The sequence below is a fragment of the Pristis pectinata genome, chromosome 18 (genome assembly GCF_009764475.1).
Source record: "Pristis pectinata isolate sPriPec2 chromosome 18, sPriPec2.1.pri, whole genome shotgun sequence".
NCBI lineage: Eukaryota > Metazoa > Chordata > Chondrichthyes > Rhinopristiformes > Pristidae > Pristis > Pristis pectinata.
Genome location: NC_067422.1, coordinates 39,311,180 through 39,336,616, shown reverse-complemented (window position 1 = coordinate 39,336,616; position 25,437 = coordinate 39,311,180). Strand labels below are relative to the sequence as shown.

Genomic DNA, 25,437 nt, shown 5'->3' with positions numbered 1-25,437 from the left:
TTTGTTGTTTCGATTATTAATTGCTCACAGATGTGGGTGTCATCGGCACATAATCATTCACCCTCCACTGCTGATGGTCCTCAGTCCATTTCATGGTTAGTGTTCCTGACTCCAGCTTCTCATTCCCGATGTATTTAATCGGTTGGATTTAAATTCCGTAGCTGTGGGTAGGGTGTGATCTTGTGTCTCTACATTGATAGTCTGGGAATCTGGTTACCAGTCCAGTAACTTAGCTAGCATGCTACTGTCCTGGTCAGCCTGAACTGCACGTAATGTGTCTCCCACACTGAGGCCTGTGGCCTGCTGACTGCACGGCACCGGTGCCTCTTACTTTGGTGATTCCTTGCTGGGTTGTGATGGATTGTGGATGGACTGAGACCATCTCGTCGCTGGTGTTTGTGCAGCAGGAGACGTCCCATTCACCCAGCACAGGGGCTGCTCATGGTTCCAAGCCTGTGACCCAGGCTGTCTATGTAGCTCAGTGTGGGTGCTGGCTGGCTTCAACCCGCACAAACACTGCAGGTACTGAGCACTGTTCCGGGAGGCAGTGGGATAGGGTGCCCCGGGGTTTGGTACAGAACCATTCAGTCTGTTATTAATCTTGTTTCTGTTCAGGACTGAATGATCTTCCTTCGTCTAATGGTGTGGACAAGGAGCCTGGTGAACCTCCGCTGACAAGTTTTCCGGTAGAGCCATTTTCTCCGACTCGTTGTACAGTCTCAGCCTGCTCCTTCCATCACTCATGTTGCTTCCCTCCCCCTCCCCACCCACCGCCCCCTCACTGGCTGTTGGAGCCTGGAGCCTGGCTCCTGCCTTGTGTGCCGATGTAATCCTGGCTCTTTCTGCTTTCTCTAACACACTTTTCTGTTGCAGATTGACAACACTGCCCTCAACCCCTTCAGCGTGCCCCTGGCTCCGGTTCGGACCGGCTCCTCCACAACTCCCGCCGTGCAGCCGGAACCCCACATCTTTGAGCAGCCCCCTCCTCCCTCATTCCCGGCTTCCCAGCTCCCCCACACCCCAGCCGCGCCTCTCTCAGTGAAAGCTGCCGCTGCTCCATGTGCCCCTCGAGCCGGTCCCGCCACTGTGCTGCCTGCACCTCACTCGCTCCCCATGTTTCCGGGAGACTCGGGGTCCTCCGTCCCAGCGACGTTCGGCAGCGGCCTCTTCAACCTGAACGCACTGGACCAGAAGCAGTGGGAGGAGCTCAGGGGGTGAGTCAGCTCAGGGGCCGTGCTCAGTGTGTTTTATCACCGACCGTTGTCTCGTGTTTGTCTGCGGAGGGGAAGGTGTGGGAGGGAGGGGGGGCGGGAGGAGGAGGGAGGCGGTGAAGAGGCAGGGAGGGAGGAGGGGAGAGGGAGGGAGGGAGGCGGTGGTGGGTGGAGGGAGTCGGGGATGGGGGAGGGGGAGGCAGGTAGGCGGTGAAGAGGCAGGGAGGGAGGAGGGGAGAGGGAGGGAGGCATTGGAGGGGAGAGGGAGGGAGGTGGTGGAGGGGAGAGGCAGGAAGGGATGTGGAGGAGGGGAGGAGGGAGAGGGAAGGATGGTGGAGGGGGATAGGGAGGGAGGGAGGCAGTGGAGGGGAGAGGGAAGGAGTGTAGAAGGGAGGGCTGAGAGATACCCCTCCCCACTGTCCACAGTCCTGTGTGGAGAGGGGTTATTGTTTGGGAGAATGACCCAGGCAAGGAGCGGAGACATGGGAGAAGCTATTTTCATAAAGGAAACCAGTCTGTTCCTCTTGACCCTAGTGCCTCCCGTGTGATGGGCGTGGTGTCTGGGACAGTGGGGGGCAGTGGTCAGTGCACGCCCTCGGCAGCACCAGGCAGCCCCCTGTTCCGCTCGCTCTCCCCTCAGCCGCTCAGTCCTCTCCGAACTGGACCGTCAGAAGTGTCACTTGCCAACGTGTTAGTTCCTCTGGAGACCATTAAACCGAGTGAGTATCTCTGACCTCTGCTTCCAGAGCCACATGTAGCAGGGCGCGGTGATACCTGGAGCTAGTGGGTCCAGTCTAGTCCTCACTGTCTGTGCAGCAGGAAGAGACGTCTCATTGCCCCAGTGAAAGGGCTGCTCATGGTCACGAGCCTGTGACCCAGGTTGTCTCTACAGGTGCTGGTAAAGAGCAGAACTGTTCGGGGAACTGGAACTTGTCGAGACGGGGAATTGATTGTTCAAGGATGTTACATCCACTGCTTGCATTTCACATGTGCCAGGGTGCAGGAGTGTGGGGGGGCTCCCGTGAAGCTGAGAGACAGCAGTGGGTCATTTCATTTTACTGAGAGGGAGAAGTTGGTGAACAGCGGGAGGGTCAGTGATGGGTAGATGCGTTTATAATTGGTGGGAGCACCCAGAACGGGACTCTGTGTACTGAGTGTATGCAGTGCTTGGGACCCACTCTCTGAGCAGGTGGTGATGCAGGATCAGTAACACCTCTCCCCGCAGAGCTGAGGGGAAATGCAAACTGGGTGGGTCTCATGGGAGTGGGCTGTGTGGCCTCCTTCTGTGCTGGGTCATCCAACGACTGCTGAATGTTCCATCACCGCAGGTAGTGTTCTCCCGTTGACTGCGTACGACAAGAATGGCTTCAGGATCCTGCTGCACTTTGCGAAGGACTGCCCCCCCGCCAGGCCCGACGTGCTGGTCGTCGTCATTTCCATGATCAACACCTCGCCCCTGCCCATCACCAGCATCGTACTGCAGGCCGCTGTTCCCAAGGTAGGAGCCTCGGCTCTCCCCCTCGCCAGCGCTGACAGAACCCCAGGGTATAGTACCCTCCGACCCCTCTCTCCCCCCCCCCCCCCCCCCCCGCACGTCCCTGCCTCCCACCGCACATCCCCGCCCCCTCCCCCGCCCCTCTCCCCTACAACACGTCTCCGCCCCCTCCAGCTCCCCATGGGGCCCACGTTCACCAGCAGCCCCTCCTGTTAATGGAGGACAGTGTGCAGACTAACCGTGTGCTTATCCTCAGACAATGAAAGTGAAGTTACAGCCTCCGTCTGGGACCGAACTGGCTCCGTTCAATCCCATCCTGGCTCCGGCTGCCATCACCCAAGTCATGTTACTGGCAAACCCACTGAAGGTACGGCCTGGCCTCTGCTCCGTGTGTGTGCTGTGTGCCATTGTTATTGTGAACAGTGGGCTCTGTGTGTGTGTGTGTACATCTTTGTATAAATGTCATGGTTATTACACCCCAGGAGGCTATTCAGCCCATTAAATGCATGCTATCTCTCTAGAGCAATGTGATCCATCCCATTCCCCCACTCTATCCCCACAGCCCCGCTTCCCTCAGGTTTACTTCCCTCAGTTGTGGATCCAATTTTGATTTTAACTGTTGATCGCCTACAATCTCCCAGTGAGACCCTGAGCAGTATCACTCATTCTCTGTGTGTCTGGTCCAAAACTTGCCATCTATACCCCAGCCACCCACTTCCTCCTCCAACTCCTTCTAACATCAGCTTTTCTGTCCACCTTTCCACACCCGCACCAGGTCTGTACACCTCTGTCAAACCTCCCTTCAACCTACAGTTCAAGGAGAACAACCCCAGTATCTCCAACCTAACCTTGCAGCTGAAATCCCTCCTCCCTGGTAATGGACCTTCACATCCTTCCTGAAGTGTAGTAACTGGGTCTGGATGCTGTGCTCTAGTTGTGGCCAAAGCACAGCTTTACTGAATTTGCTGCTTTTGCACTCTGGTAAATTAAATAGGTAAAGTGGTTTATATTGTCACATGAAGGTCATGTACCAATGTTGAGCCATTTATGCATTAGAACATAGAACATTACAGCACAGTACAGGCCCTTCAGCCCACAATGTTATGCCGACATTTTATCCTGCTCTGAGATCTATCTAACCCTTCCCACCCACATAGCCCTCCATTTCTCTATCATTCGTGTGGCTATCTAAGAGACTCTTAAATGTCTCTAATGTATCTGCCCCCACAACCTCTGCCGGCAGTGCGTTCCACGCACCCACCACTCTCTGTGTAAAAAAAACTTACCTCTGACGTCCTACCGAAACCTTCCTCCAATCACTTTAAAATTATGCCCCCTCGTGTTAGCCATTTTCACCCTGGGAAGAAGTCTCTGCCCACTTGATCTATGCCTCTTATCATCTTGTACACCTCTATCAAGTCACCTCTCATCCTCCCTCTCTCCAAAGAGAAAAGCCCCAGCTCGCTCAACCTATGCTCATAAACTATGCTCTCCAATCCAGGCAACACCCTGGTAAATCTCCTCTGCACCCTCTCTAAAGCTTCCACATCCTTCCTATAATGAGGTGACCAGAACCGAACACAATACTCCAAGTGTGGTCTAACCAGAGTTTTGTGGAACTGCAACGTTACCTGGCAGGTCTTGAACTCAATACCCCGACTAACGAACGGCAACACACCATACGCCTCCTTAACAACCCTATCGACCTGTGCGGCAACCTTGAGGGATCTATGGACGTGGAGCCAAAGATCCCTCTGTTCCTCCACACTGCTAAGAGTCCTGCCATTAACCTTGTATCGCTAAATAAAATGCAGTGGTTCTGGCCCTGAGCGTTGGGAACAAATTGTCTATCACCTCTCTTTCTGAAGAACAACTTGCTGCTTTCTGTCCTTCAGCCAGTTCTTTCTTCTGTCCATGGTGATGCTGACCCTCCTCCATCAGCCTCAGTATTGGTACCCAGCCTTTGATGTGATACTTCATCCAACAGATTCTTAAAATACACAGATGTAACATCTACTGACTTCCTTCATCAAACAATTCAACTCAGTCAAACATAAACTGCCTTTTACAAATATGTGCCGGCTCACATCTCTCAGATGTCTGTTAACACTTTCCCCTGATTATTGATTCCGAAACCTACCATCAATGCTAAGCTGGCCAACCTGTAGTTACCAGTGATGTCCTTGCACTCCTCCTTGAGTATTTGAGGGAAGATTGGAAGACCTTCCCTGAACGAGTGAAAATGGAAGCCGTCTGAGCCAGGTGACTTATCCCCTCTAAGCATGGCTAAGCTTTCCAGTACGTCCTCCCTATCAGTTCTCGTCTGGTCTGTGTTCTCTACCCTCACTTTTTTTGTAAGTGCCCTCTTTCTTAGTAAACACGGACATAAAGTACTCATTCCAACCATGCTTTGTACTTTTAAGCACTCAGTTTTTGTCCCTGATCGGTCCCATCCCTTACCAACTGCTTACCGTTTACATGCCAGTGGAACATTTTAATGTGAACTGCCATTCTCTTCTCACGTGCTCTCTGCCAGCCTAATTCCCCTCTCAGCTCACTGTACTGAACCTGTTCTCCCACCGAGATTCTCTTGCCATGCTCACAACACCCTATTTGTTTCCTACGTTGTCTGCCTCCCTTACCCCAGCATTGGCTGCCCTCCATTTCCATCTTGTGGGAATGCACCTCGCCTGCCAGTGAAACCTCTCCTTCAGTGACTGTTCAGTCAAGTTCTCCTGTCAATTTTTGATTCTGTTTTCCATTGATTAGATCTTTGTTCATCACATTGGAGTAGGGAAGGTCTACTTTAGATCGTTCCCTGTTCTTCAGCAGCTAATCTAAACCTTACCAGTGTGCTCCCAGGGACGCTTGGTCCAGTATCACACACCTCATTCCCAGGCACTTGATCCAGCAACTGTTCCGTCCCCACTGGGCCAAGGACACACTGTTTCTGAAATCCCTCTCCCTCCTTCCCCTTATTCTAACAATATCAACTGGGTTGTAGCCTCTCTAAATACAGCACTTTGTAATTTCCCTGCCGATTCTTTGCTCTGTTCACTCTCGCTACGTGCCGACTGTGTGATCAGACCCTTTTTGTTTCCTACCTCTGACCAAGTGGATTCTGTGCCTGCCCCCTCTCCTTCCTTGCTCAGTACTGTCACCCTACCTCCCTCCTTTCCCGAGCATGTAACTCGCCATTTTTAGGCCATTTCTGTTATTGCCACGACGTGATGTTTCCTGTAACCATCTGTGCTTCTAGCTGACCAACTGTATTCAACACACCGTGTACTTGGATACCTGCAACCTCAACCCACCACCTTTCTGTTCCTCAAACTCTCCCTCATCTCTCCCATTTAATCTGACATGAGTTTTCTGTCTGGTGCTATCCAACACCTCACTCCTGTTTGTGTCTATGTCCCCACTCCCTGCCAATTCACCTGAACCCCTCCCTAACCACACTAGTGAATCCCCCACAGGCACGTTCCCTGGAGATACAATCAGCCCCTTTTGATGAGGCACCTCCTGCTCCAGAACAGTCAGTGTCCCCAGAATCTGAAGCCACACATTGATCCTCCTTCCCCCCCCGTTCCTGCTCTCACTGGCTTGCAGCACCAGGATTAATCCGGAGATGTCTGCCTTTCAGGTCCTTTTTAAAGTGAATTCAGGTATTGTCAGGCTGGACTTCTCTATGCCTCCTCTTGTGTATTTGTGTCTGTAGGAGAAGGTGCGGCTGAGGTACAAGCTGACTTTTGCAATGGGACGGCAGATCTGCTCGGAGCTTGCTGAAGTGGACCAGTTTCCCCCAGCTGAGAAGTGGGGAAGCCTCTGATCTCCACAGCTCTCTGCCTTTGTTCCCAGCGACAGTGAATTTGAATACATGGTCGTCACTGAAGCACTGTGTCATCTGTTTTGTTTGAAGTTTCGGGAAGTGAAGGAGGAACACATTTCAAGGTGTGGAAACAGGTTGATGTCTTCCACAGGACTTGAGTCTTGTCGCTGCCTTTGTTATTCTGTCACGTACTGGAGGCTACACTGTGTCCATGTCCAAAGCTATTTGACTTCATTCCATCCTCCGAATACTCCCGGCACAAATGGCAAAAGCACGCTGACCCATCATCCACTTATTGATCTGCTACACTCCACACCACATTTGATTCCTGGGTGTGGCTGAGTTCACTGAACACAACTGGGTCGCTGGCCTGAATTCTCTGAATGACCGAGATCCCTGCTCGTGGAGGCCATCCATTACTCTGGCAATTCCAAGATCCTGAAGATCAGGCTGTAGTGCCCCCGCATTTAAACACTTTATCATTGCCGTGGGCAAGGTCCAGGAAAATGACCAGCACCACAGGTCTGTAACGTGTTCGACATACTCACCAGGTCAGGTAGCCTCTGTGGAGGGTGAAACAGTAAAAAGCAAAATACTGCAGGCACTGAAATAAAAACCTAGCGAAAGGTTCTTTCTCCAGAGACTGTTCAACCTGCTGAGTATTTTGAGCATTTTGTTTTTATGAACTTTCAGACTGATAACTATTCATCAGAACTGGGAAGTTTAACGTTACAGGTATAAGCAAGCGTAGAGGTCAGGAGGAAAGGACAGGAGTAGGTCTGTGATAGGGTGAGAAGATTAAATGACCAAAGAGATAGTGGTGGGACAATGAGAGACAACAGATGATTCTGGTGAATCACTACCAAGTGGTGCTGTCCATAAAATGGTACTATTTTGCATATAGAGTTGAGTCTCTTAAACATCTCATCAAAAGATGAGCTGTCATTCCTTAAAGTTACGTTGCCTCCACATTTTGAACAAGCTCAGAGGGAGAGGAGTTAGTGAGACTGAAAAGGAGAACTAACATCGGCAGTGCAAGGAAAGCAGAAACAGCAGCTCTGCTGTCACCTGCCCTGTGGCTCTGGGCTTGGGGATATGTTGTCAGTCACCCAAGGGCTGGGGTTGCCAGGGATCAGGGCAGGAGACCTTAAACCTGCACCTCCTGTTCAGATCCCTCAGACTGAGACTGTCCCTCTTCAGTCCAAGATTAGAAACATCCCTCTTGAACTCTTTCTTCCTGGTGACTCAGTAGCTTCACCCAAGTATTGATGAATTGTCTTGGTTTTCTTTTCGTGCTGATTCTAAAACTATGAGCCACTTTAAAATGAGCATCAATAAGGGAAGCTTTTATTTAATTCTGCCCTTGCTGCATTGTGAGGGTTGGATACAAGGGGGCGTGCTGCTTACATGTTTTTTCCAAGATGCCCAAGGTCCACCAGCCAGGCTCCAACCCCTGCAGACAGGACACTGTAAAACCACTGAACCCACAGGATGGATCTCTTCCCCTGGACCATTGCACTGCTCAGCTCTTAGATTGCACAAAGCATTTATGCTAAAGTTCCATCTATTTAAATTAAGCTGGAATATTTTGTTCTATTGCGAACTGGTTCAAGTCTTCCTCATCCCCAAGCATCTCTTCCCCTAAATGCTTTGACGATGTGTGACGTGTCATGGTGCTTGGAGGTACAGGCACTCACCCCTCCCAGTGCTGTCACGTTGTTGCTGCTCTGTATAATGTATTTATTGTTCAAGATTTCATTCTTGAAAATGTCCTTCTGCATCCAGTGCAGTTTGTGTTTAACTCAAATTTAAAGTGTTATTTTTAAATTCTAAGCTGTTGTCATTTGCATGATAAATTTATCTTTATATCTTCCTGATTTTTGGAAATTTTCTCCCGGTCTGTGGATATTTATACGGACTTCTGATAGGGTTCTGAACACGTGGAACTGGAGATTAGCGACGGGGAGAGGAGGGGCCAGGAAGGAATTTAACAACAAAGCATGAGGTGGTGCAGCAGCTGGTAAAGCCACTGCCCCACAGCCCGTTATCCAGTTCAATCCTGACCCGAGATGTGTGTGTGGAGTTTGCATGTTTTCCCTGTGACTGCATGGGTTTCCTCAAGCTGCTCCAGTTTAGTTAACAGACAAGCAGTGGAAATAAAGGGGTCAATATCAGGGCAGGCTGTGGTTACTGGTTTGCCTTGGGGATTAGTGCTGCTCAACCAGAGCACTGCAATAAGCAGATGTGACTGGGGCAGCAGTATGAGATGATGCTGGGTGTGTGTGTGTGTGGGGGGGGGGGGGGGGGGGGGGTGCAAGGAGAGAGGTCACCAGTGCAGTCAGTTCTCGGAGTAAAAGGATGGGTGTGTTTCAGCATCAGAAATCGGCAACTGCCTATGAGAAATGGAGTAGAAACCATCACAATCCTTCTATGTATAAAAAACATTTAATTTGCAAATTTTGCTTAGAATTCAAACCAAACAGGAAGAAAATTCTTAATTACAAGACCAGGCTGGCTGCATACTTTCAGCCCAGTTTCAGGATGCTTGACGAGTTCCTTCGTGGACGATGGCTTTGGCCAGATTGCGAGTGAAAGCCAGTCGGAGGAGGTTCAGTTTTGTGATTTCCACGTCATCCTCGCCCTAGAACAAGACACAACAGGGTCAGGATTAGCCCTGGAAGGTTGACTGGCCAGGGTTCCTGAGTGTTAGCTACTGATAGATACTGGCTGAGCTCAGGGCTGTCCTTGGTCAGAGGTAAGGCTGCTGTTTGCCATGGAGTCAGTCAGGATCCATGCAGTGTACCCAACACCCACATAGCACATCTTCCGGTGGGGAATTCTGGACATAGGACCATTTCCTCTAGTAGTGGGAAGCCCAGAGCAAGGATTTAGAAATAGGCCATCAGGGAACAAGGTGAAATGGAAAGTCAGAACCTTCTCAAAAACTTGTGTATTCTGGGGTCATCAACTAAAGTTTTAAGATGATCAGGTTATATGAATCAGAACTGAGGTGCATTGTGTGTTTTTAAACAAAAAAAATTTGTTCTATCAGAGAGCCAGCAGGCTGATGCTGACAGAATGTGTTTGAGAGGCTGAGTGGCCTCATTCTGTTTCCTACATCAGGAATCACTCCTTTGTACTTTCATAGTGTGTGGTATGTATGGTCCATGCCTTACCCCCACAGCTTGCACCTCCTTCTCTCTCTCTGCCTCATCTGCTGTCACATCCTCCAGGCAGTGCATGAGCTCATAGGTCTGTTCTGTGGAGAAGATGACCTGTCCGGGAGAAACAAAGCAACTGAACGTGCTGGCCCATTGCCAAAGATGCTCAAGTCCCATGGTGTAACACCCTTGGTCTCCAGCCAGGATTTCAACATCACTCAATAATTCTTGGAGCCCAGTATATCTCGATCAAGGGCAAATCAAGAAATCATTGCAATGATGTGTTTCGTATTAAATCAGATTTACAATTCTCTTCATTTCACACCCAGGTGAAGAATGTTAAAACTGGAAGGGGACACATCACCCCAACATAAACACACCCAGGGCAGGTACAGCTTGAAGCTGAACCCTAAACATAATTCAGTGTGGGTAGGGAGGAGTCAAAGCTCTAATACTGTTCCATCGACTGCCTTTAAAAAAAGAACTAGAGATATTGAGAAGGCAGTATTGATTACCCAAGGGTCAATGAGTCACAATACAAGATCAACGTCACCCCTAATGCACCGTGTATTTGCACTCAACCTCTCCTGTTAGACTTCCAGTAACAGGGATGAGTACAGCTTGGGCAACTCTCTCCAGCTCTGCTTAAACCAATCCCCACAAGAGCTGGGCTCGTATCAGGAGCCGTAAGTGCGGAAGATGGAGGGATTGCAGCCCGTGGTCTGCACTGACCTGTCCTCAATCATACAGTGACCAACCTCTTTCTGTTCCATGAGAGGAAGAGCATCCAGGAGCAACGTCATCCAAAAGCTGCGTGGAGCAATGCGGGCAGTCATCAGCAGGAGGAGAAGCTTGGCAGCCTCTGCAAACTGCATCTCCCCGTACAACTTGTGGAACTCACAGTATTTCCCTGTCAATCAGAAAACATGCAACAAGAAACTTAGACTGACGAATACAGTGCTCTACACAAGCCCCTCCCACCCCTCTACAAAACCACTTCCCTCTTGTGCATCTAGCGTCACAATGTTAAATACCAGATCACCCCTCTACCTTTCGTTTTCTGGAGATACTGGCTCTCAGACAAGGGCTCTGAGCTCCAGAAAAGCAGTCTGCTCTCCACCTCAGCCTCATCCACTTTACTGCTCTCACTTTAAAATTCTCCTGGTTGTAAAACTCTTCCATGGTATTTCCCCATCAGATCTCCATCCTCCTCACAAACCATCCCCTAGGTTAACCTATCCAGGATAGAGTTAACCAACCTCTTCCCACCCAACCTCAGCAGTCATCTCCCAACTCTCAGGGAAGCTGCCAAGGTTTTAAATAATTCTGATTCATTAGGTAAGAACGCAAGGAACAGGCCAGTTGGCCCCTTGAGATTGCTCCACCATTCAATGAGATCACAGCTCGACAGGAAAGAACATGAGGAATGGGGTGGGAGGGCTTAAAAGAGGCCATGAAATGTCCTTGGCAGATCGGCTAATGGAAAATCCCAAGGCATTGTATGCATACATTAAAAACAAGAGGATAGCTCAGAACAGGGCAGGATCACTCGGGGCAGAGGAGGGAATTTATGCCTGGAACCGGGGGAAGTGGGAGCGGTACTAAATGAGAACTTCACATCAGTATTCACCAAGGAGAAGTGTGTGAAAGGAGGGCCAGTTGTACAGGGTGACTGTCCACTTACCCAGGAAGGTGAGCCGGTCACTCAACAGCATCGAAGAGCCCAAGTTGCTGATCAAGTCAAAGTCAGAAAAGCTTCCTTTAATCGAATAATCCTGCAGTAACCTACAAAACAAACCAGAGCTTTTATGAACAATTGCTGCAGTCTACAAGCTACCCTGTCCACTGGCTGCAGGCACCAGGATAAATGGATTCGTGCCGTAGCCTGCAGGACCAACTCCTGGAGCCGTCAATTTGAAGGGGAGACTGGAAGCACTGGGGGGGGGGGGGGGGGGGGGGGTGGTGGGGGGTACGTAGGAAGTGGTAGCATGGCACACCTACTGCCACACACCACCTAAAACAGATGTCCACCTGCTCATCCCAAGAGCATTGGATGCTTGCCTCAGTGTCAAAATTTCTCACAAGGAGAGGTTACAATGACAAAGTAAACCAGGGCAAGAAATAATGCACTGTTGGGAGTAGTGAGGAACACATCCTCAGTAAGGGAGGACACAGAATGTGTGGACATGTCTGTCGACCTCTCCTTCACTGCTCTGACCAAGTTAGCTGAAGGGCTGCACCAGGGAGGGACTACAACAACCTTCCGAGCACAGAGGTGACCATCAGCTGCAACCGTCACCTTCAGTGACTCACAGGGCAGAGAACACAAACATGCCTCGGATGGCTCTCATGACCATTTGACCAATTCAGCCAGCTAACTGTGGGCATTTAGTGCCGCAAGGGCTGCAGAGTGTTGAGTGATGCCTTCCACAGTCAGTCTGCCAGCAGTTGGTGCCTGGGGCTGCACGAGCCCGTCAGCAGACACTACCGGCAGGGTCAACCACGAAACACAGGTAGCACGAGGGTGGCACCTCTGACCGCTTGGGGCCCACCACAGGCATCCACGGGGGCCCGCTACAGGCATCAACAGGGGCCCGCCACTGGCATCAACAGACCTGTCAGAGATGAGTGTTGCGAAGAAGGAGTCTTTAGCTCGAACGCTCCAGGACAGTGCTGAGCCCAGTCGATTGCTGCGCATCGCCTTCATGGCCATGATCTTACAGATGCTCCTCACTGCGGGAAGATCCACACAACTGTCATGTGAGAGGGAGAGAGCCAACCGAAATCAAAGCCCACCCCCTGGCCTGGGCACAGAGTTGGGTGGGAGGCAGAGGGCAAGTGTAGGGCCTGCAGAGATAGCACTTGGAGGGTCAGAACGACTCAAAGTGGTAGCAGGAGCTGAAGGACAGGAGATGAGATGGGATGGTGCCGGTTTGGGGGTGGGGTCATCGGGTGGTATGCTAATGCAGTGAGGGGAAGATGTTGGGGTGTTATGCTGCAATTATACAAGATGTTGGTGAGGCTGCATTTGGAGTACTGTATTCAGTTTTGGTCACGTTATAGGAAAGACAGGATGGAGTGCAGAGATTTACTTAGAACGTAGGAGACAGAGGGGTGACCTTATAGAGGTGTCTAAAATCATGAGGGGCATAGACAGGGTGAACAAACAGTCTTCTTCCCAGGGAAAGGAAATCAAAAACTAGAGGGCACAGGTTTAAGGTGAGACGGGGGAAATTTAAAAAGAGACCCGAGGGGCAAGTTCTTCACACAGAGGGTGGTGCGTGTATGGAACGAACTGCCGGAGGAAGTGGTTGAGGCAGGTACAACAACATTCAAAAGACATTTGAATCAGTCCATAGATGGGAAGGGTTTAGGGGGATACGGGCCACATGCAGACAAATGGGACAAGCTTAGTGGGCACCATGGTTGGCATGGATGAGTTGGGCTGAAGGGCCTGTATCTGTGCTGTTTCACTCTATGACTGGGTGGTGGGGTTGGGTGTGGAGTGGGGCATTTTGTAAGGGAACATCATAAGCATGGGAGGTCAGAGATGAAGGTTACCTTGCAGATTCTGCCTGCTGAAGGTTGTTGGATGAGATGTACCCAGCAAGGAGTGCCAACGTAAGCTGATACTGAGGGAGAGGGTACTAGCAGGGAATGGCTGAAGCAACTGAAAGAAGGGAATTATCCTGCAGCAAACACAGAGCCCAGTGCAGCCCGGCCAAGGTTCTGTGAACCCACCCTCTCAGAACCCCCAAACTTGGAAGGTGCTCCAGCTGCCTGCCAGCATCTCCCACCTCACCGAATCCAGTTCCCCATCAGACGACACGGAGCAGAACTCAACCCCCAGAATTCAGGCATCACCTTGCTCAGTCATCTGCCGCTGCTCACATACCCTGAGCACTTTCAGGGCCTTGCGTTCCGTGTTGAGGGGTATGCGCTCGATGTAAAGCTCTAGGTACACACGGCCAAACTCCGGACAGTGGTCAAAGTAGTCTACTGCCAGCTGCCACAGGCTGAAACCATCCAATCAGAGGAAGAGGTTACCCACCAGAGAGCACAGACTTTTCATAGATAAACAGCACATCAACTTGATGTTTCAATCATTGAAACTAACCTAAGTGACCCACCTGTTGTGACTGAAAAGTCCTGAAGCATATTCCAGAATGAGGAATTCACGAAGATTTGAACCAAAACTATAATGAGAAAAATCTAATGTGAGAATATGACCAAAACCTGCACCTACCTCACCAAATCTCAATCTTCAACAGCTAGGAATGCAAACTAACTCTGAGAATGAACACAAGTCATGATTAGCCGTTGTCTGCCCTGCTCTCTCGAACATTTAACCCCCTCACTACAATCCTCCACCAGTATCTCCTCATAGGGGATTAAATGTTTAAATATTTTTGATAAGTAGCCATTTTAAATTGTGATGTCTAAATATCACTGACAGCGAACACCCTAATCCACTAAAACCTGATGACCAACTCCTGCATTCTTTTACTGAAGTGCCTCACCACGCCTGGGTCGGGGAGACACAGAACATGTCCAATTACAGAGGGAGAACAGGATCAGATGTAGTATGAGGGGTTTGTGGCGCTCTCCATTACAGAGCCACTGATCTCGGGCATGAAGCAATCGGTCCAGGACACAACCTCCCCTTCATTACTAAGCAACAGGGCACATCCTGGCCACCCCCCATCTGAGAGCAATGAGAGCCAGGGCCAAACCTGCCCCTCCATCACAGAACAAAGGGGCCTTGGACCTAATCACATGCACAGAGGATGGTGCCCAGAACCACAGCCATCCCTGTAACAGAGTGATAGGGCCCGCTTCCACGCTGGACCACAGCAACATGACGTGAGCAACCAAACGCAAACCTCAGCCGTGCACAGGATCTCCACCCCACAGCAACAAAGAATAAACCCTCAGCAGTGATTTTCCACACTCACTATGGGAAGCCAAGACTTCACTGCTGGGAAGTAACACTGATCCAAGGGCAAGAATGGAGCACTGAGCTGCCGTGGTGTGAACAATGACCCAGAAGCGAAACCATTAAAGCAAAAGAAATTAAAAGGATTGGACTGTTAAACAAATATATTGATCCAACTTCACTGTAAAATAAATGTAACGGCATCATCAGCAACCAAAGGTCAAAATGACAGCAAGGAAGATTAGAATCAAGGTGAAATTAAGGCAACCAAAAGACTTCCATTCCAAAGGTCTAAAGATACGATGGGTAAATCCAGCCGGCAGGATGGCAGCCCAGGAAGGTGGTGGGTATGTGGACGAGGTGAGTGAGAGGTGACAGCTTGGACAAGGCAGCACAATGTGTCTTAAAGTAAAAAAATAATGCAAGATTGGTCATTCTGATAGGAAGAATGGGAAAGCACAACTTAAACTGAGAAATCTGTAAATGTACAGAGGAATGTTCCATCCTGGTTCACGAGATGAGGTAAACTGGTCATTACTTGAAGTCCAGGAGAAAAAGGGATGATCTCACTGAAACGTACAAGATTCCAAGAGATGAAGGGCTAGAAGCTGAGAGCCGGTTCCTCAGTCCACAAATGAAGGAGGATGTGAACAGAAGGAGTCAGCAATTCTTGAGAGGTGAAGACAAATCTATTAATTCAAAGGTTATAAGTCTTTGGAAGTGTCTACCACAGGGGACTGTGGGCGTCCAGTCACTGTGTAGGTTATGGTCAGAGAGTGAAGATAAGGACATGGGTATGTGGTGGGGAGAAACAGGACCAGCTGTGATCTTCCTGGTTTGTAAGGTGGACCCCACGGGCTGTGCGGACTACTCCTGGCCCGATTTCTTATATTCACACAGAACTATCCAATGGAATGAGGGAACCAGCCTTTGCTCCCCACACAGGGCACTGTGCACACATTCAAGTGGGCTGACTTGTTGTGGAATTTTCTCCATTCTCAGGCCCAGGAATAAACATGGCCTTAAGTGAATGCCAACAAAACCGCTGGCTTGGTGCTTGGTCTGACAGTATTCGGCACAGCAACGCACTACACTGTCGAACAAACAGAAGATGACACTGGCCCCAAACAAAATGTTTTACTGCAGTTAGAAGAGAATTGGACAATTTTTGTCCCACCTGAAGTGTGGTGGGGATCTGAACTCTTTGCCCAAAGGGATGGTGGAAACATGAATCCTAATGGGATTCAATAACCAGAATGAAGTGCTATAATGTACAAGGCTACAAACCAAGGTATGGAGGTGGGAATAGTTCGAATAGCTCTTCCCTCTATAGTCCGAACAGCCTTCCTTTGCCAGGATTACTACAATTCCACGAGCGACAATCAGACAACAGCACAGGTTGGAGAAGAGGACCGTTGCACAAATAAACCCTCAACACAGAATGACGAACTGAACTGACAACCTCACCCCTGCCCACACTTACTGAAGGTTATGGGACTGCAGAAGGTTGCAATGATCCAGAAGGTCAGTCAGATGTGCTACAAACCACCAGTTGTTCAGGACAAGGCTGAAATGAGAAACACATGGAAACACTGGAGTAAAGTGAAAGCTTCTTCAAAGCAGGAAAAAGCACAAAGGGCACAATTAGTGAAGCTGACTAGCACCACCCAGCTTGCTAAAGTGAATCTCTACAATATGAAGATTTTAATTGAGCAAGAGATGTCAGGGGTAAGTTTTTTACTCAGAGAGTGGTGAGTGCGGGGAATGGGCTGCCGGCAACGGTGGTGGAGGCGGATACGATAGGGTCTTTCAAGAGATTGTTAGATAGGTACATGAGTAAAATAAAGGGCTATGGGTAAGCCTAGTAATTTCTAGGGTAGGGACATGTTCGGCACAGCTTTGTGGGCCGAAGGGCCTGAATTGTGCTGTAATTGTTCTATGTTCTATGTTCTATGAAATACAACAAAAGAGAAACTGAACATAAATGACGAATGTCACCTCATCAGCTGTGCAACCGCACGATGAGTCAATGCAGCATCTGAACCACTGGGGAAGGGTGAAAACAAAGCTACGAGAGGAAATTCCTGAGGTGGGGCAGAGAGGAAGGAAGGTCAAAGGAAAGTGGAAGATGGGTGGGTCAACAACAACTTGCATTTATGTAGGGCTTTTATCAAAGTAAACAGGTCAACATACTTCACAGGAGCAATATTAAAACAATATTTGACACTTAAGCTACAAAGGGAGATAGAGATTGGTGACCAAGAAGGAATTTGAATGAGGTAAACTTAGGGAGTCCAGAGCCCTGGTAACCAATGGATGACTGATTAAAATCAGTGGTGCAGTACAACCAGAAGTTTGGGAATGTGGAGACCTTGGAGCCTTGTTGGGCAGGAGGATGTTGGAGATCAGGAAGGTCTACAACACACAGGGATTTGAAAACGAGGATGGGAATTTTCGAACCGAAGAATTGTCAGATCAGGAGCAATACTGGGACACAGGCAGAGAGAGGGCAGCAAAACTTCAGACAAGTGCAGGTTGATGGGAGATCCAATGTGGGAGGCTGGACACAAAACTATAAGAATGGTTAAGTCTGGAGCCTGACCTAAAACATGAAATCTAATTCTCTCTTCATCGATGCTATCTGACTTGCTGAGTATTTTTAGCATTTTTGTTGTTACAAATAGTCTGATTCAACTTCATACTGTTCCAGAGAGAGGAGTGGAGACTCAGGTTAGCAGTTCCTTCACTCACAGCATTCCAAATCTTTGGAATTCTCTTCCCCAAAGGGCTGTGGATTTTTAATCATTACATATATTTAAGACAGCTTGACAGATTAACACTAACCAAGGGAACTGTGATCACACAAGAACATGGATTTAAGGTAGATTATCAACACCTTACTGTTTACAGAGCAGGCTGGGGGGCTTTGTAGGACCTGCTCTTGCTCCTATTTCCCATAAGGATCACAAAAGTACAGCGAGAATGTAGTGACAATGTGGATGCAGTGACATGACAAATAAATGCATAAAGTTAGCATGCAGGTACAGTGAGTAGTAGGGAAAGTTATTGGAACGTGGCCTTTACCACAAGGGTATGGAATACAAAGGTAGGGAAGTGTTGATGTTAATTAACAGGGTGCTGTTGAGACTGCTCCAGGAGTGTCAGGTAGCGTTTTGGTCTCCATATTTAAGGAAGGATGTTCTTGCATTGGAGGAAGTGCAGGGAAGGAAGCTGGGATGACGGGGTTGATGTATGAAGGGGAGAAGATCGAGTCTATACTCACTGGAGTTTAACAGAATAAACTCATTGGAACGTACAAGGTGCTGAGAGGGATGGCCAGGATCATTGCTGACATGACGACTCCCTCCTATGGGGATATCTAGAACTTGGTGGTATACTCTCTGAATAAGGAGACAGGCACTTCAAACAGTGATAAGGAGGAATTTCTTCTCCAAGGGTCTTCTTTCCCTCCCCTAGAGGGGTGTGGAGACAGAGTCATTAAATAACTCAAGGCAGCCACTGACACACAAGGAAGTCGAGAGTTTGGGGACGGAGCAGGAAATGACGCGTGGTGAAGACAGGATCAGACACAAGGCTCAAGGGGCCACTGCGCTGCTCCTTCTACAGGGTGGGATTGAGGTCCATGCACACACCTGACAACTTTGCCTCTTCTCCTGACTTCAGAGAGAGAAACAGATAATTTGTGCAAAAACATTTTGGTTGAAATCAAAGCAAATCCCTTAGGTGTTTTTCTAAAAAAAAATGACACAAGTGGTGCAACCTGCCAGCGTTTTTCTACACTGCAAGGAGGTGGATGCTCACCAGCAGTCCTTCAACACCTGGTGAATGTTGAACTCAAACGCCGCCAACAAGATAAGGTCCAGAGAATCAGGTCGGCTCCCATAAGGAATGAAGTGATCCAGGCAGACCTGCACAAGTCCACAGAGAGGAGAATCACCAGTCACCTCACTTCATAACACACGAAGAAACCTTCCCACGACACAGTCATCGTGCCCCTTCCCCTCTCTGAACTACTCTGGCCAGAATTCCTCAAACTTCACTCCTTTGTTTTTCTCATAATACAACACTTCCCACACACACTTCCTCCTTCCAGAATTTGTACCACTGAAAACAACAAAGCACCATTTTCTGCTTTTCAATTTATTTCAGAATTAGAACACTTCCTTCAGTACCTTCAAACCAATGGCTCTCTTCCATCCATCACACTACATTTTTATTCCTGTGCAGAGCGTACAATCTTTAGGACACTGCACTTACAGCTTAAGTGGAACCAACAGAACAATTCAGAGAACCACGTGTAAAGGCCTGTGCAACAAGATCAACGTTGCCAAGATCTCAACAAGCACCCTCCAAGAGTGCCCTAATCTTCCAAAGTGAAATGGTGCCTCAACACAACTACTATTTGGATGAACCTACCTTCACAAATTTCACACATCCTCTGTTTAAGAGGTGACACATTGAATACTTAATTCTAACACTGCACGCAACCTCCTGATCACAGAGCCAAGTAAACACTGTTGGTTAATTGATAACTGCTCCTTCAAGTCCTACCTTACCGTATTCCACAAAAACCTCAAGGCAGGCAGCACGGCTCTTACCTCAGCATATTGATAGACCTCCGTGGGTTTAATGGACGGGTGAGAGTACAGCAGCCTGCTAACCAGGAAGTGGTACCAGGTGGATAAGAGATCCTTCTTTTCAAGCAAGGCACGCTCATCGCCTGCTAGAATCTATGGAGGAAACAAAAGGTATCATCAGCCAGGGAAAGGGTCAGGGTGACAAGGTCGGCTTTTACTCTACTGATCGGGGTGGAGATGAGAACCTCAATCAGGTCTCTCATTGCTGATCACCACCCAGCTTCCAGACATAAATGTGATAACAGTGAATCAAACAACACTGCCTGTTCCCAAAAGCCCTTCCCATTCATTCCAATAACTTTGAACAACATCTGCCCGAAAGACATTAACACTTAGTGACAGTAACCAGACAAGAAAACACAATGAAAGTGTCAATTTGGCATCTGACCACAGTGATCGTGGCTGGAATAAAAGAGCCGTAAAGGTTAAAAGAAAATGAAAATCAACAAACTACAGATGCTGGAAACAAAACTAAAGCAGAAAAGGCAGCGTCTGTGGACAGAGCAACAAAGTCAAAGACCCTCCATCAGAGTGAGGGAAAACGAGTTAGTTTTGTGTTGCAGAGGATGGAGGGGGGCTGGGTAAGACAAAGGGAATGTCTTTGACGGGATGAGGTCTGGGATGTCATGGGGATAAGCAGGTTGACTGGTTAATGACAGTAATAAAGACACCAAAAACAACACAAGCTGTGAAATGAGGGCAGTAAGGGGAATAAAACAAAGGAATGTAAAGGCTGTGAAATGCAGGGCTATAAGGAATACGAAGCAGGTCAGGCCCTGCTAATAGAGAGGGAAAAACTTGAGCCAATATTAGAGATGGATAACCTACAGAAGGACTGGCAGAGAGCGAGAGAAGGGGAGGTACCTGAAGCTGCTGAGTCATGAAGACTGCAACGTGCCTAAATGGAAGATAAAGCACTCTGCCTTGAGCTTCCATTGGGCTTTCTTCTAACAGTGCAGGAGACCGCAGACAGATAGAGCAGAGTGGGAGAGGGATGGAGAATTAAAGTAGCAGCGACAAGCAGCTCCAGGTCACCCCTACAGACTGTGTGCAGGTGCTCCACAGTCACCCAAATCTGTGTTTGGGTTCTCCAGTGCAGAAGGACTGTTTGGGTCCCTGGACAGTGCAGAGGGACGATGTGAAAAGAAAGGGCGTTCTCTCTCCTCTGGGTGCATGGGTTAGTGCCATGAGAAGTAGACTGGATGCTGGAGAAGGAAGACCAGGTGAGGGAGTCCCACAGGGATGCTGAAGCAGAAGGAACCATGGCTGGTACTGGGATCTAGTTGAAGGTTGTGAATTTGTGAAGGATAAAGGTTAAAAATCCGCAATCACGGGGCAGTCAGATGGTGATCCCCAGGGACAAGCATCACAAACCTATTGGTCTCCCCATCTCTTATTCTTTCACAGTTGCCTACATTTATTGATGATATAGCGTTGAGACGAAAGCTGAAGGAATTATTTGGGTTTACTCCCATTGAGAATGCTTGCTCCAACCTAAATGGGGGGTAATTCATTTCACCAGAAGTCATGCCCCCGCCCCGAGCATCTCATCTTGAGACCCGTTCCATTTCCCATCAGATCATGGCCGATCTTTGCCTCAACTCTATTCATCCATCTTCAATCCAGGAAGAATGCCTGTAAAGCATTAGGACTTTCTGCATCCTGAAGGACAATGAAGTGGGGACACAAGAGAGACCGGCAGGTGCTGGAAATCTGGCATAACGCACACAAAATGCTGGAAGAACTGGGCAGGTCAGGCAGCATCTATGAAGGGAAATAAACAGTCGACGTTTTGGACCGAGACCCTTCATCAGGACTGGAAAGAAAGAGGGCGGAAGCCAGAATAAAAGGGTGGGATGAGCGGGAGGAGCACGAGCTGGCAGATGGTTGAGTCTGGGTGAGCACATGCTCGAAGAGCAGTACAGCAGCAGAGGGGAAGCAGTAACAGAGGAGGAGGAGGAGGAAGAGGAGGAGGAAAAGTTTTCCAAGGTAGGCACACCACCTGCCTGCGTGTGCTCTTCCCCCTCCTCCCACCCTTTTATTCTGGCTTCTGCCCTCTTCCTTTCCAGTCCTGATGAAGGGTCTCGGCCCAAAACGTCGACTGTTCATTTCCCTCCACAGATGCTGCCTGACCTGCTGAGTTCCTCCGGCAGTTTGTGTGTGTTGCACTATGAAGTGGGGTTTGTTTTCTATGGCAAATAACTAATGTGGTGGCCTGTGAAATGCTCACAAGTGTGAGGGAAATGACCAATCGTAGCAAATAACTAATGAAGAAGTTCAAAACAGCCTGAACATCTGGGGAGAGTGGTGGGGGAGGTGAGGAAACACTGCAAACCTGGGAGCCTTCAGCAAGAAACACAGAGGGAAGAGACGTGGTTGTGACAAACACAAGGGATGCTGGAGGTGAAGGATTTGGCAAGACGGCAGTTGATGTGTGAAGAGTGACAGCACTGCTGGGCAGAATGGCCTTATCCTCTGACCAACACATCCTCGTCCTTCATTCTGCCAGAAATCTAGGAAGGGGTGACTCTTGTTGACTTTCCTAATGCTGCTGTCGAGCGCGACATTCAGACTGGACCCCAGAATGCAGCTCAGTGTTTGTTTCCAACTGGACTCCCAGCTTGCCTCTTCCTTACCTGGCAGATCAGCAACAGATCCTCATTGGATGCAAAGGTTCCCTCTCTCAGGCATCGCCGGCAGTCCTCTTGCCAATGACGCCACTTCAGTTCAAACTCCGTTAGGGTCTGATTACCGCTAGACTAAAATGGGGAAAAAAAAGTCAAGAAAGTACAAGAATTAGGCATATCAATATTTCCACAGAACTATTAGAGTAAAACTGTTGTTATCTTTAACAAGATACAGCATTCTGGAAGTCACCAGACATCAGACTGAGCCAAGTCAATGAAGAACTAAGTCACACCACATCTGAGAACACAAGATGACTTGTCCAGGGTAGCAGTTGGGGTGTTGCACTCTGCACGAACCAGTGAAGTGAGGAGGGGCAAAACATAATCATCAAACACACTCCATATCAATAACCAATAATCCAGTGTTGCCACATGCTCCTAATCAGTTTTGGCTGATACATCCACCGCAGCCTTGCTGAGCTCAAAGGAAGAACGATGCCAGGGACATTAGTCCAACCTTGCCTCCTGCACTGTTCCAACGAAGCTCGACACAAGCTGGAAATATCATTTCTTGTTCAAAAAGCAAAGACTGCAGATGCTAGAAATTGAAATAAAAACCGTGTTGGAGATCTGTGTGGAGCAGGTCATCTGTCTGAACTATGTTTTTCTCTCTCCACAGATGCTGCTTGACCTTCTGAATATCTCCAACATTCTTTGGTATTTTTATTACATCCATTTTGTCTCAATTTAACAATTTCAGACATTGATAGTGCTATACTTGATGATTCTCCTCCAGTGTAGCTGCAAGACCATGGAAGGTCGAGGGGTGTATCCAAACCTCTCAGTTGATACATACCACACAGGTACAGTGGCATGCAAAAGTTTGGGCACCCCTGGTCAAAATTTCTGTTACTGTGAATAGCTAAGCGGGTAAAAGATGACCTGATTTCCAAAAGGCATAAAGTTAAAGATGACACATTTCTTTAATATTTTAAGCAAGATTACTTTTTTATTTCCATCTTTTACAGTTTCAAAATAACAAAAAAGGAAAAGGGCCCAAACTTTTGCATGCCACTACATCAAGGCACAGTTAAAGCTCGCAATACCTACCAACCAACCAGCATTTTTGCCTCAAAATTGGAGAGAGCACAGAACAGCTCTTTTCAAATCTTCAAAATCTGTTGCAACCCAAAATTGGTGCAGAACTGAGACCAAAGCATTCTTCATAGGTTGAATACCAACCACAACACGAGCTATGTGACTCGTCGGTCCATTCTGGTTCCCAAAGAAATCCCACCTGTCCCATTCCCCCTCTCCTTATTTCCCTGCAGACATTTCCTCTCTTACATGACCATCAACTTCCCATTGATTCATTTGCCACTTACTGACACAGGGTAATTTACATTCCAAAGGTTAATTAGCTGCTGTAAGAGGAAACCATAGCACCCAGGGGACACGTACATGGTCACAGGGAGAATGTGCAAACCCTGCACAGACAGGGTCAAGCCCAGATCAGCAGAGCTGTGAGACAGCAGTGCCATGTGCTGCACTATCATACCATTCAATATTGGTTATACACATATAGCATCGAAGTCCAACTCGGAACAACACCCTGACAGGTGCTTGACAGCACTAAAGAACCACTCTCCAACTCTCATTCCTTGCTTTCTTCCACTTAAAATTTTCCCCTTCTTGATGACAACACACCAGAATGAATGCTGATGAAGAGACTGGTTTGGCTTTAACCTTTAACTCTTGGACGGAAACCCAAACTCAGTGCAGATTGAAGGGATGAAGTAATGTCGGTCTTTAGCCAATGTTTTAGTCTCCATATGTAACTGTTTGCTGTAGAGCTCAACCTTGGATGTGCCTGGGTCTGTAGCAAACACTGGGTACCCACGATCAACAAATATTTAATTTAAGGTTGTCTGGTCTTGTTGGGTGGTTCAACTGGTATCATTACCATAAAGGAAGCAATAAACAAAATAGCAAGGTCTTCTTTCAATTGTTGTCCTGCAGTCTCATGTTGATGAACATTTATCAGGGTGACCGGAGAGTAGAGGAGAAAGCTGCGACACTAACAGCCTGTAGCTGATCACTGTTGAAGCATCTGAATATAATACCAGACAGAAACTACAGCTGCAGAGACATATTTCAGTGAAGAGTCACCATCTTAGGGAAGAAGGAAAACTCACAAATCCACAGCCACTTGGGAAAGGATATCAAAGGATCCTTGCAGGATCCCAGAGCAAGCCGACAGCATCATGACAAGGTAGAAAGGAAGGAAACAACGTCAACCTACAGAGAAAATGGGCATTCTCCTCATTAGATCAGTCATGCACTTGTACATGGAACTGGCAGCAGGTTCAAGCAAGGCCTTCTTAGCCAGCATCTGTCGAGCCTCTCCCATTCTGCCCTGGAGCACGTAGCCTGTAACCTGGAAACAAACAGAAAACATCAAAAGGCACGTCCCAAACCCCTGCACACAGCCCCTTCCCTGCTACAATTTCAGTTCCTTTCTCCTGTTCCAAATCAGTACACCAGTAGCCTGCCTGCAATCAGTAATACAGAAATAATATCCAGAGTTCCTGGCTGTGTTCTTACCAGTGCAATCACACACAGATCAAGATGAGAAAATGTTTTTTTTAACCAAATGACTACTTCCTCAGTGTAAAATAAGACAAGATATCTTTAGTAGTCACATGTACATCGAAATACACAGCGAAATGCATCTTTTGCGTAGTGTTCTGGGGGCAGCCCGCAAGTGTCGCCACGCTTCCAGCGCCAATATAGCATGCCCACAACTTCCTAACCTGTAAGTCTTTGGAATGTGGGAGGAACTAGACAATATTAGGTTTTCAATCCAGGATCCTTGTGGTTACGTTCAATCACTTGCACACACTTCCCGGTGCAGGACACCACAAGAAGACAACAGAAGAACAAAAGAAATAGAACCATGAATAGGCCATTCACTCCTCACATCTGCTCTGCCATTTAATATAATTATAATTGATTTTATACCCTTAACATCTAAAAGTCTACCAATCACTAGCTTGAATATATTCACCCAATGAGCCACCACAGCCCCTGGGACAAGGATTCCAAAGACTCACAACCCTCTTGTAGAATGCAGTTTCTTTTCATCCCTGTCCTGAATGGCTGAGCCGTTCCTCTGCGACGCTGGCCACTGGACAGAGACAGCCCAGCCAGGGGGAACATCTTTGGAGCCACCCCATCGAGCCCCTTGAGAATTTTGTACGTTTCAATGAATGTTTCATTCTTCTAATCTCAAGACAGCATAGACTCTGTCTGCTTCAGCTCTTGTCAGAGGCAGTCCCTACCCAGCTCTTCCTCCTCCCACAACCCTTGGCTCAATCTGCTGGACCTTAAGCACAAGCATTGCCTTTCCTTGGGTGAGGTGACTAGACCTGTTCAGTGCACCAGTTTCTGCCTCAGCAGGGCCGCATGTAATTAGAGCTAGGTGCCTCTACTCTTGTACTCAAACCCTCAGTCAGGGTCA

General features: G+C 48.3%; 2 protein-coding genes across 2 annotated transcripts in view; one reads left to right on the top strand and one right to left on the bottom strand.

Annotated features, from left to right (window-relative positions):
• gga3b (golgi associated, gamma adaptin ear containing, ARF binding protein 3b) overlaps positions 1 to 8,412 on the top strand; it is a 32,663-nt gene extending 24,251 nt beyond the window's left edge. Inside the window, exons 12-17 of the mRNA XM_052033281.1 lie at positions 616 to 686; positions 874 to 1,214; positions 1,746 to 1,930; positions 2,540 to 2,709; positions 2,963 to 3,073; positions 6,425 to 8,412. Coding sequence (XP_051889241.1) covers positions 616 to 686; positions 874 to 1,214; positions 1,746 to 1,930; positions 2,540 to 2,709; positions 2,963 to 3,073; positions 6,425 to 6,535 — 989 coding nt within the window. The 3' untranslated portion in view covers positions 6,536 to 8,412. The remainder of the gene's footprint in view (positions 1 to 615; positions 687 to 873; positions 1,215 to 1,745; positions 1,931 to 2,539; positions 2,710 to 2,962; positions 3,074 to 6,424) is intronic.
• Positions 8,413 to 8,968: 556 nt separating this feature from the next.
• Positions 8,969 to 25,437, bottom strand: part of nup85 (nucleoporin 85) — a 39,395-nt gene continuing 22,926 nt past the window's right edge. Inside the window, exons 8-19 of the mRNA XM_052033282.1 lie at positions 24,220 to 24,354; positions 21,927 to 22,049; positions 19,252 to 19,383; positions 18,455 to 18,561; positions 16,116 to 16,199; positions 13,827 to 13,892; positions 13,561 to 13,712; positions 12,312 to 12,429; positions 11,381 to 11,481; positions 10,455 to 10,606; positions 9,712 to 9,810; positions 8,969 to 9,176 (exon numbers count right to left, since the gene is read on the bottom strand). Coding sequence (XP_051889242.1) covers positions 9,072 to 9,176; positions 9,712 to 9,810; positions 10,455 to 10,606; positions 11,381 to 11,481; positions 12,312 to 12,429; positions 13,561 to 13,712; positions 13,827 to 13,892; positions 16,116 to 16,199; positions 18,455 to 18,561; positions 19,252 to 19,383; positions 21,927 to 22,049; positions 24,220 to 24,354 — 1,374 coding nt within the window. The 3' untranslated portion in view covers positions 8,969 to 9,071. The remainder of the gene's footprint in view (positions 9,177 to 9,711; positions 9,811 to 10,454; positions 10,607 to 11,380; positions 11,482 to 12,311; positions 12,430 to 13,560; positions 13,713 to 13,826; positions 13,893 to 16,115; positions 16,200 to 18,454; positions 18,562 to 19,251; positions 19,384 to 21,926; positions 22,050 to 24,219; positions 24,355 to 25,437) is intronic.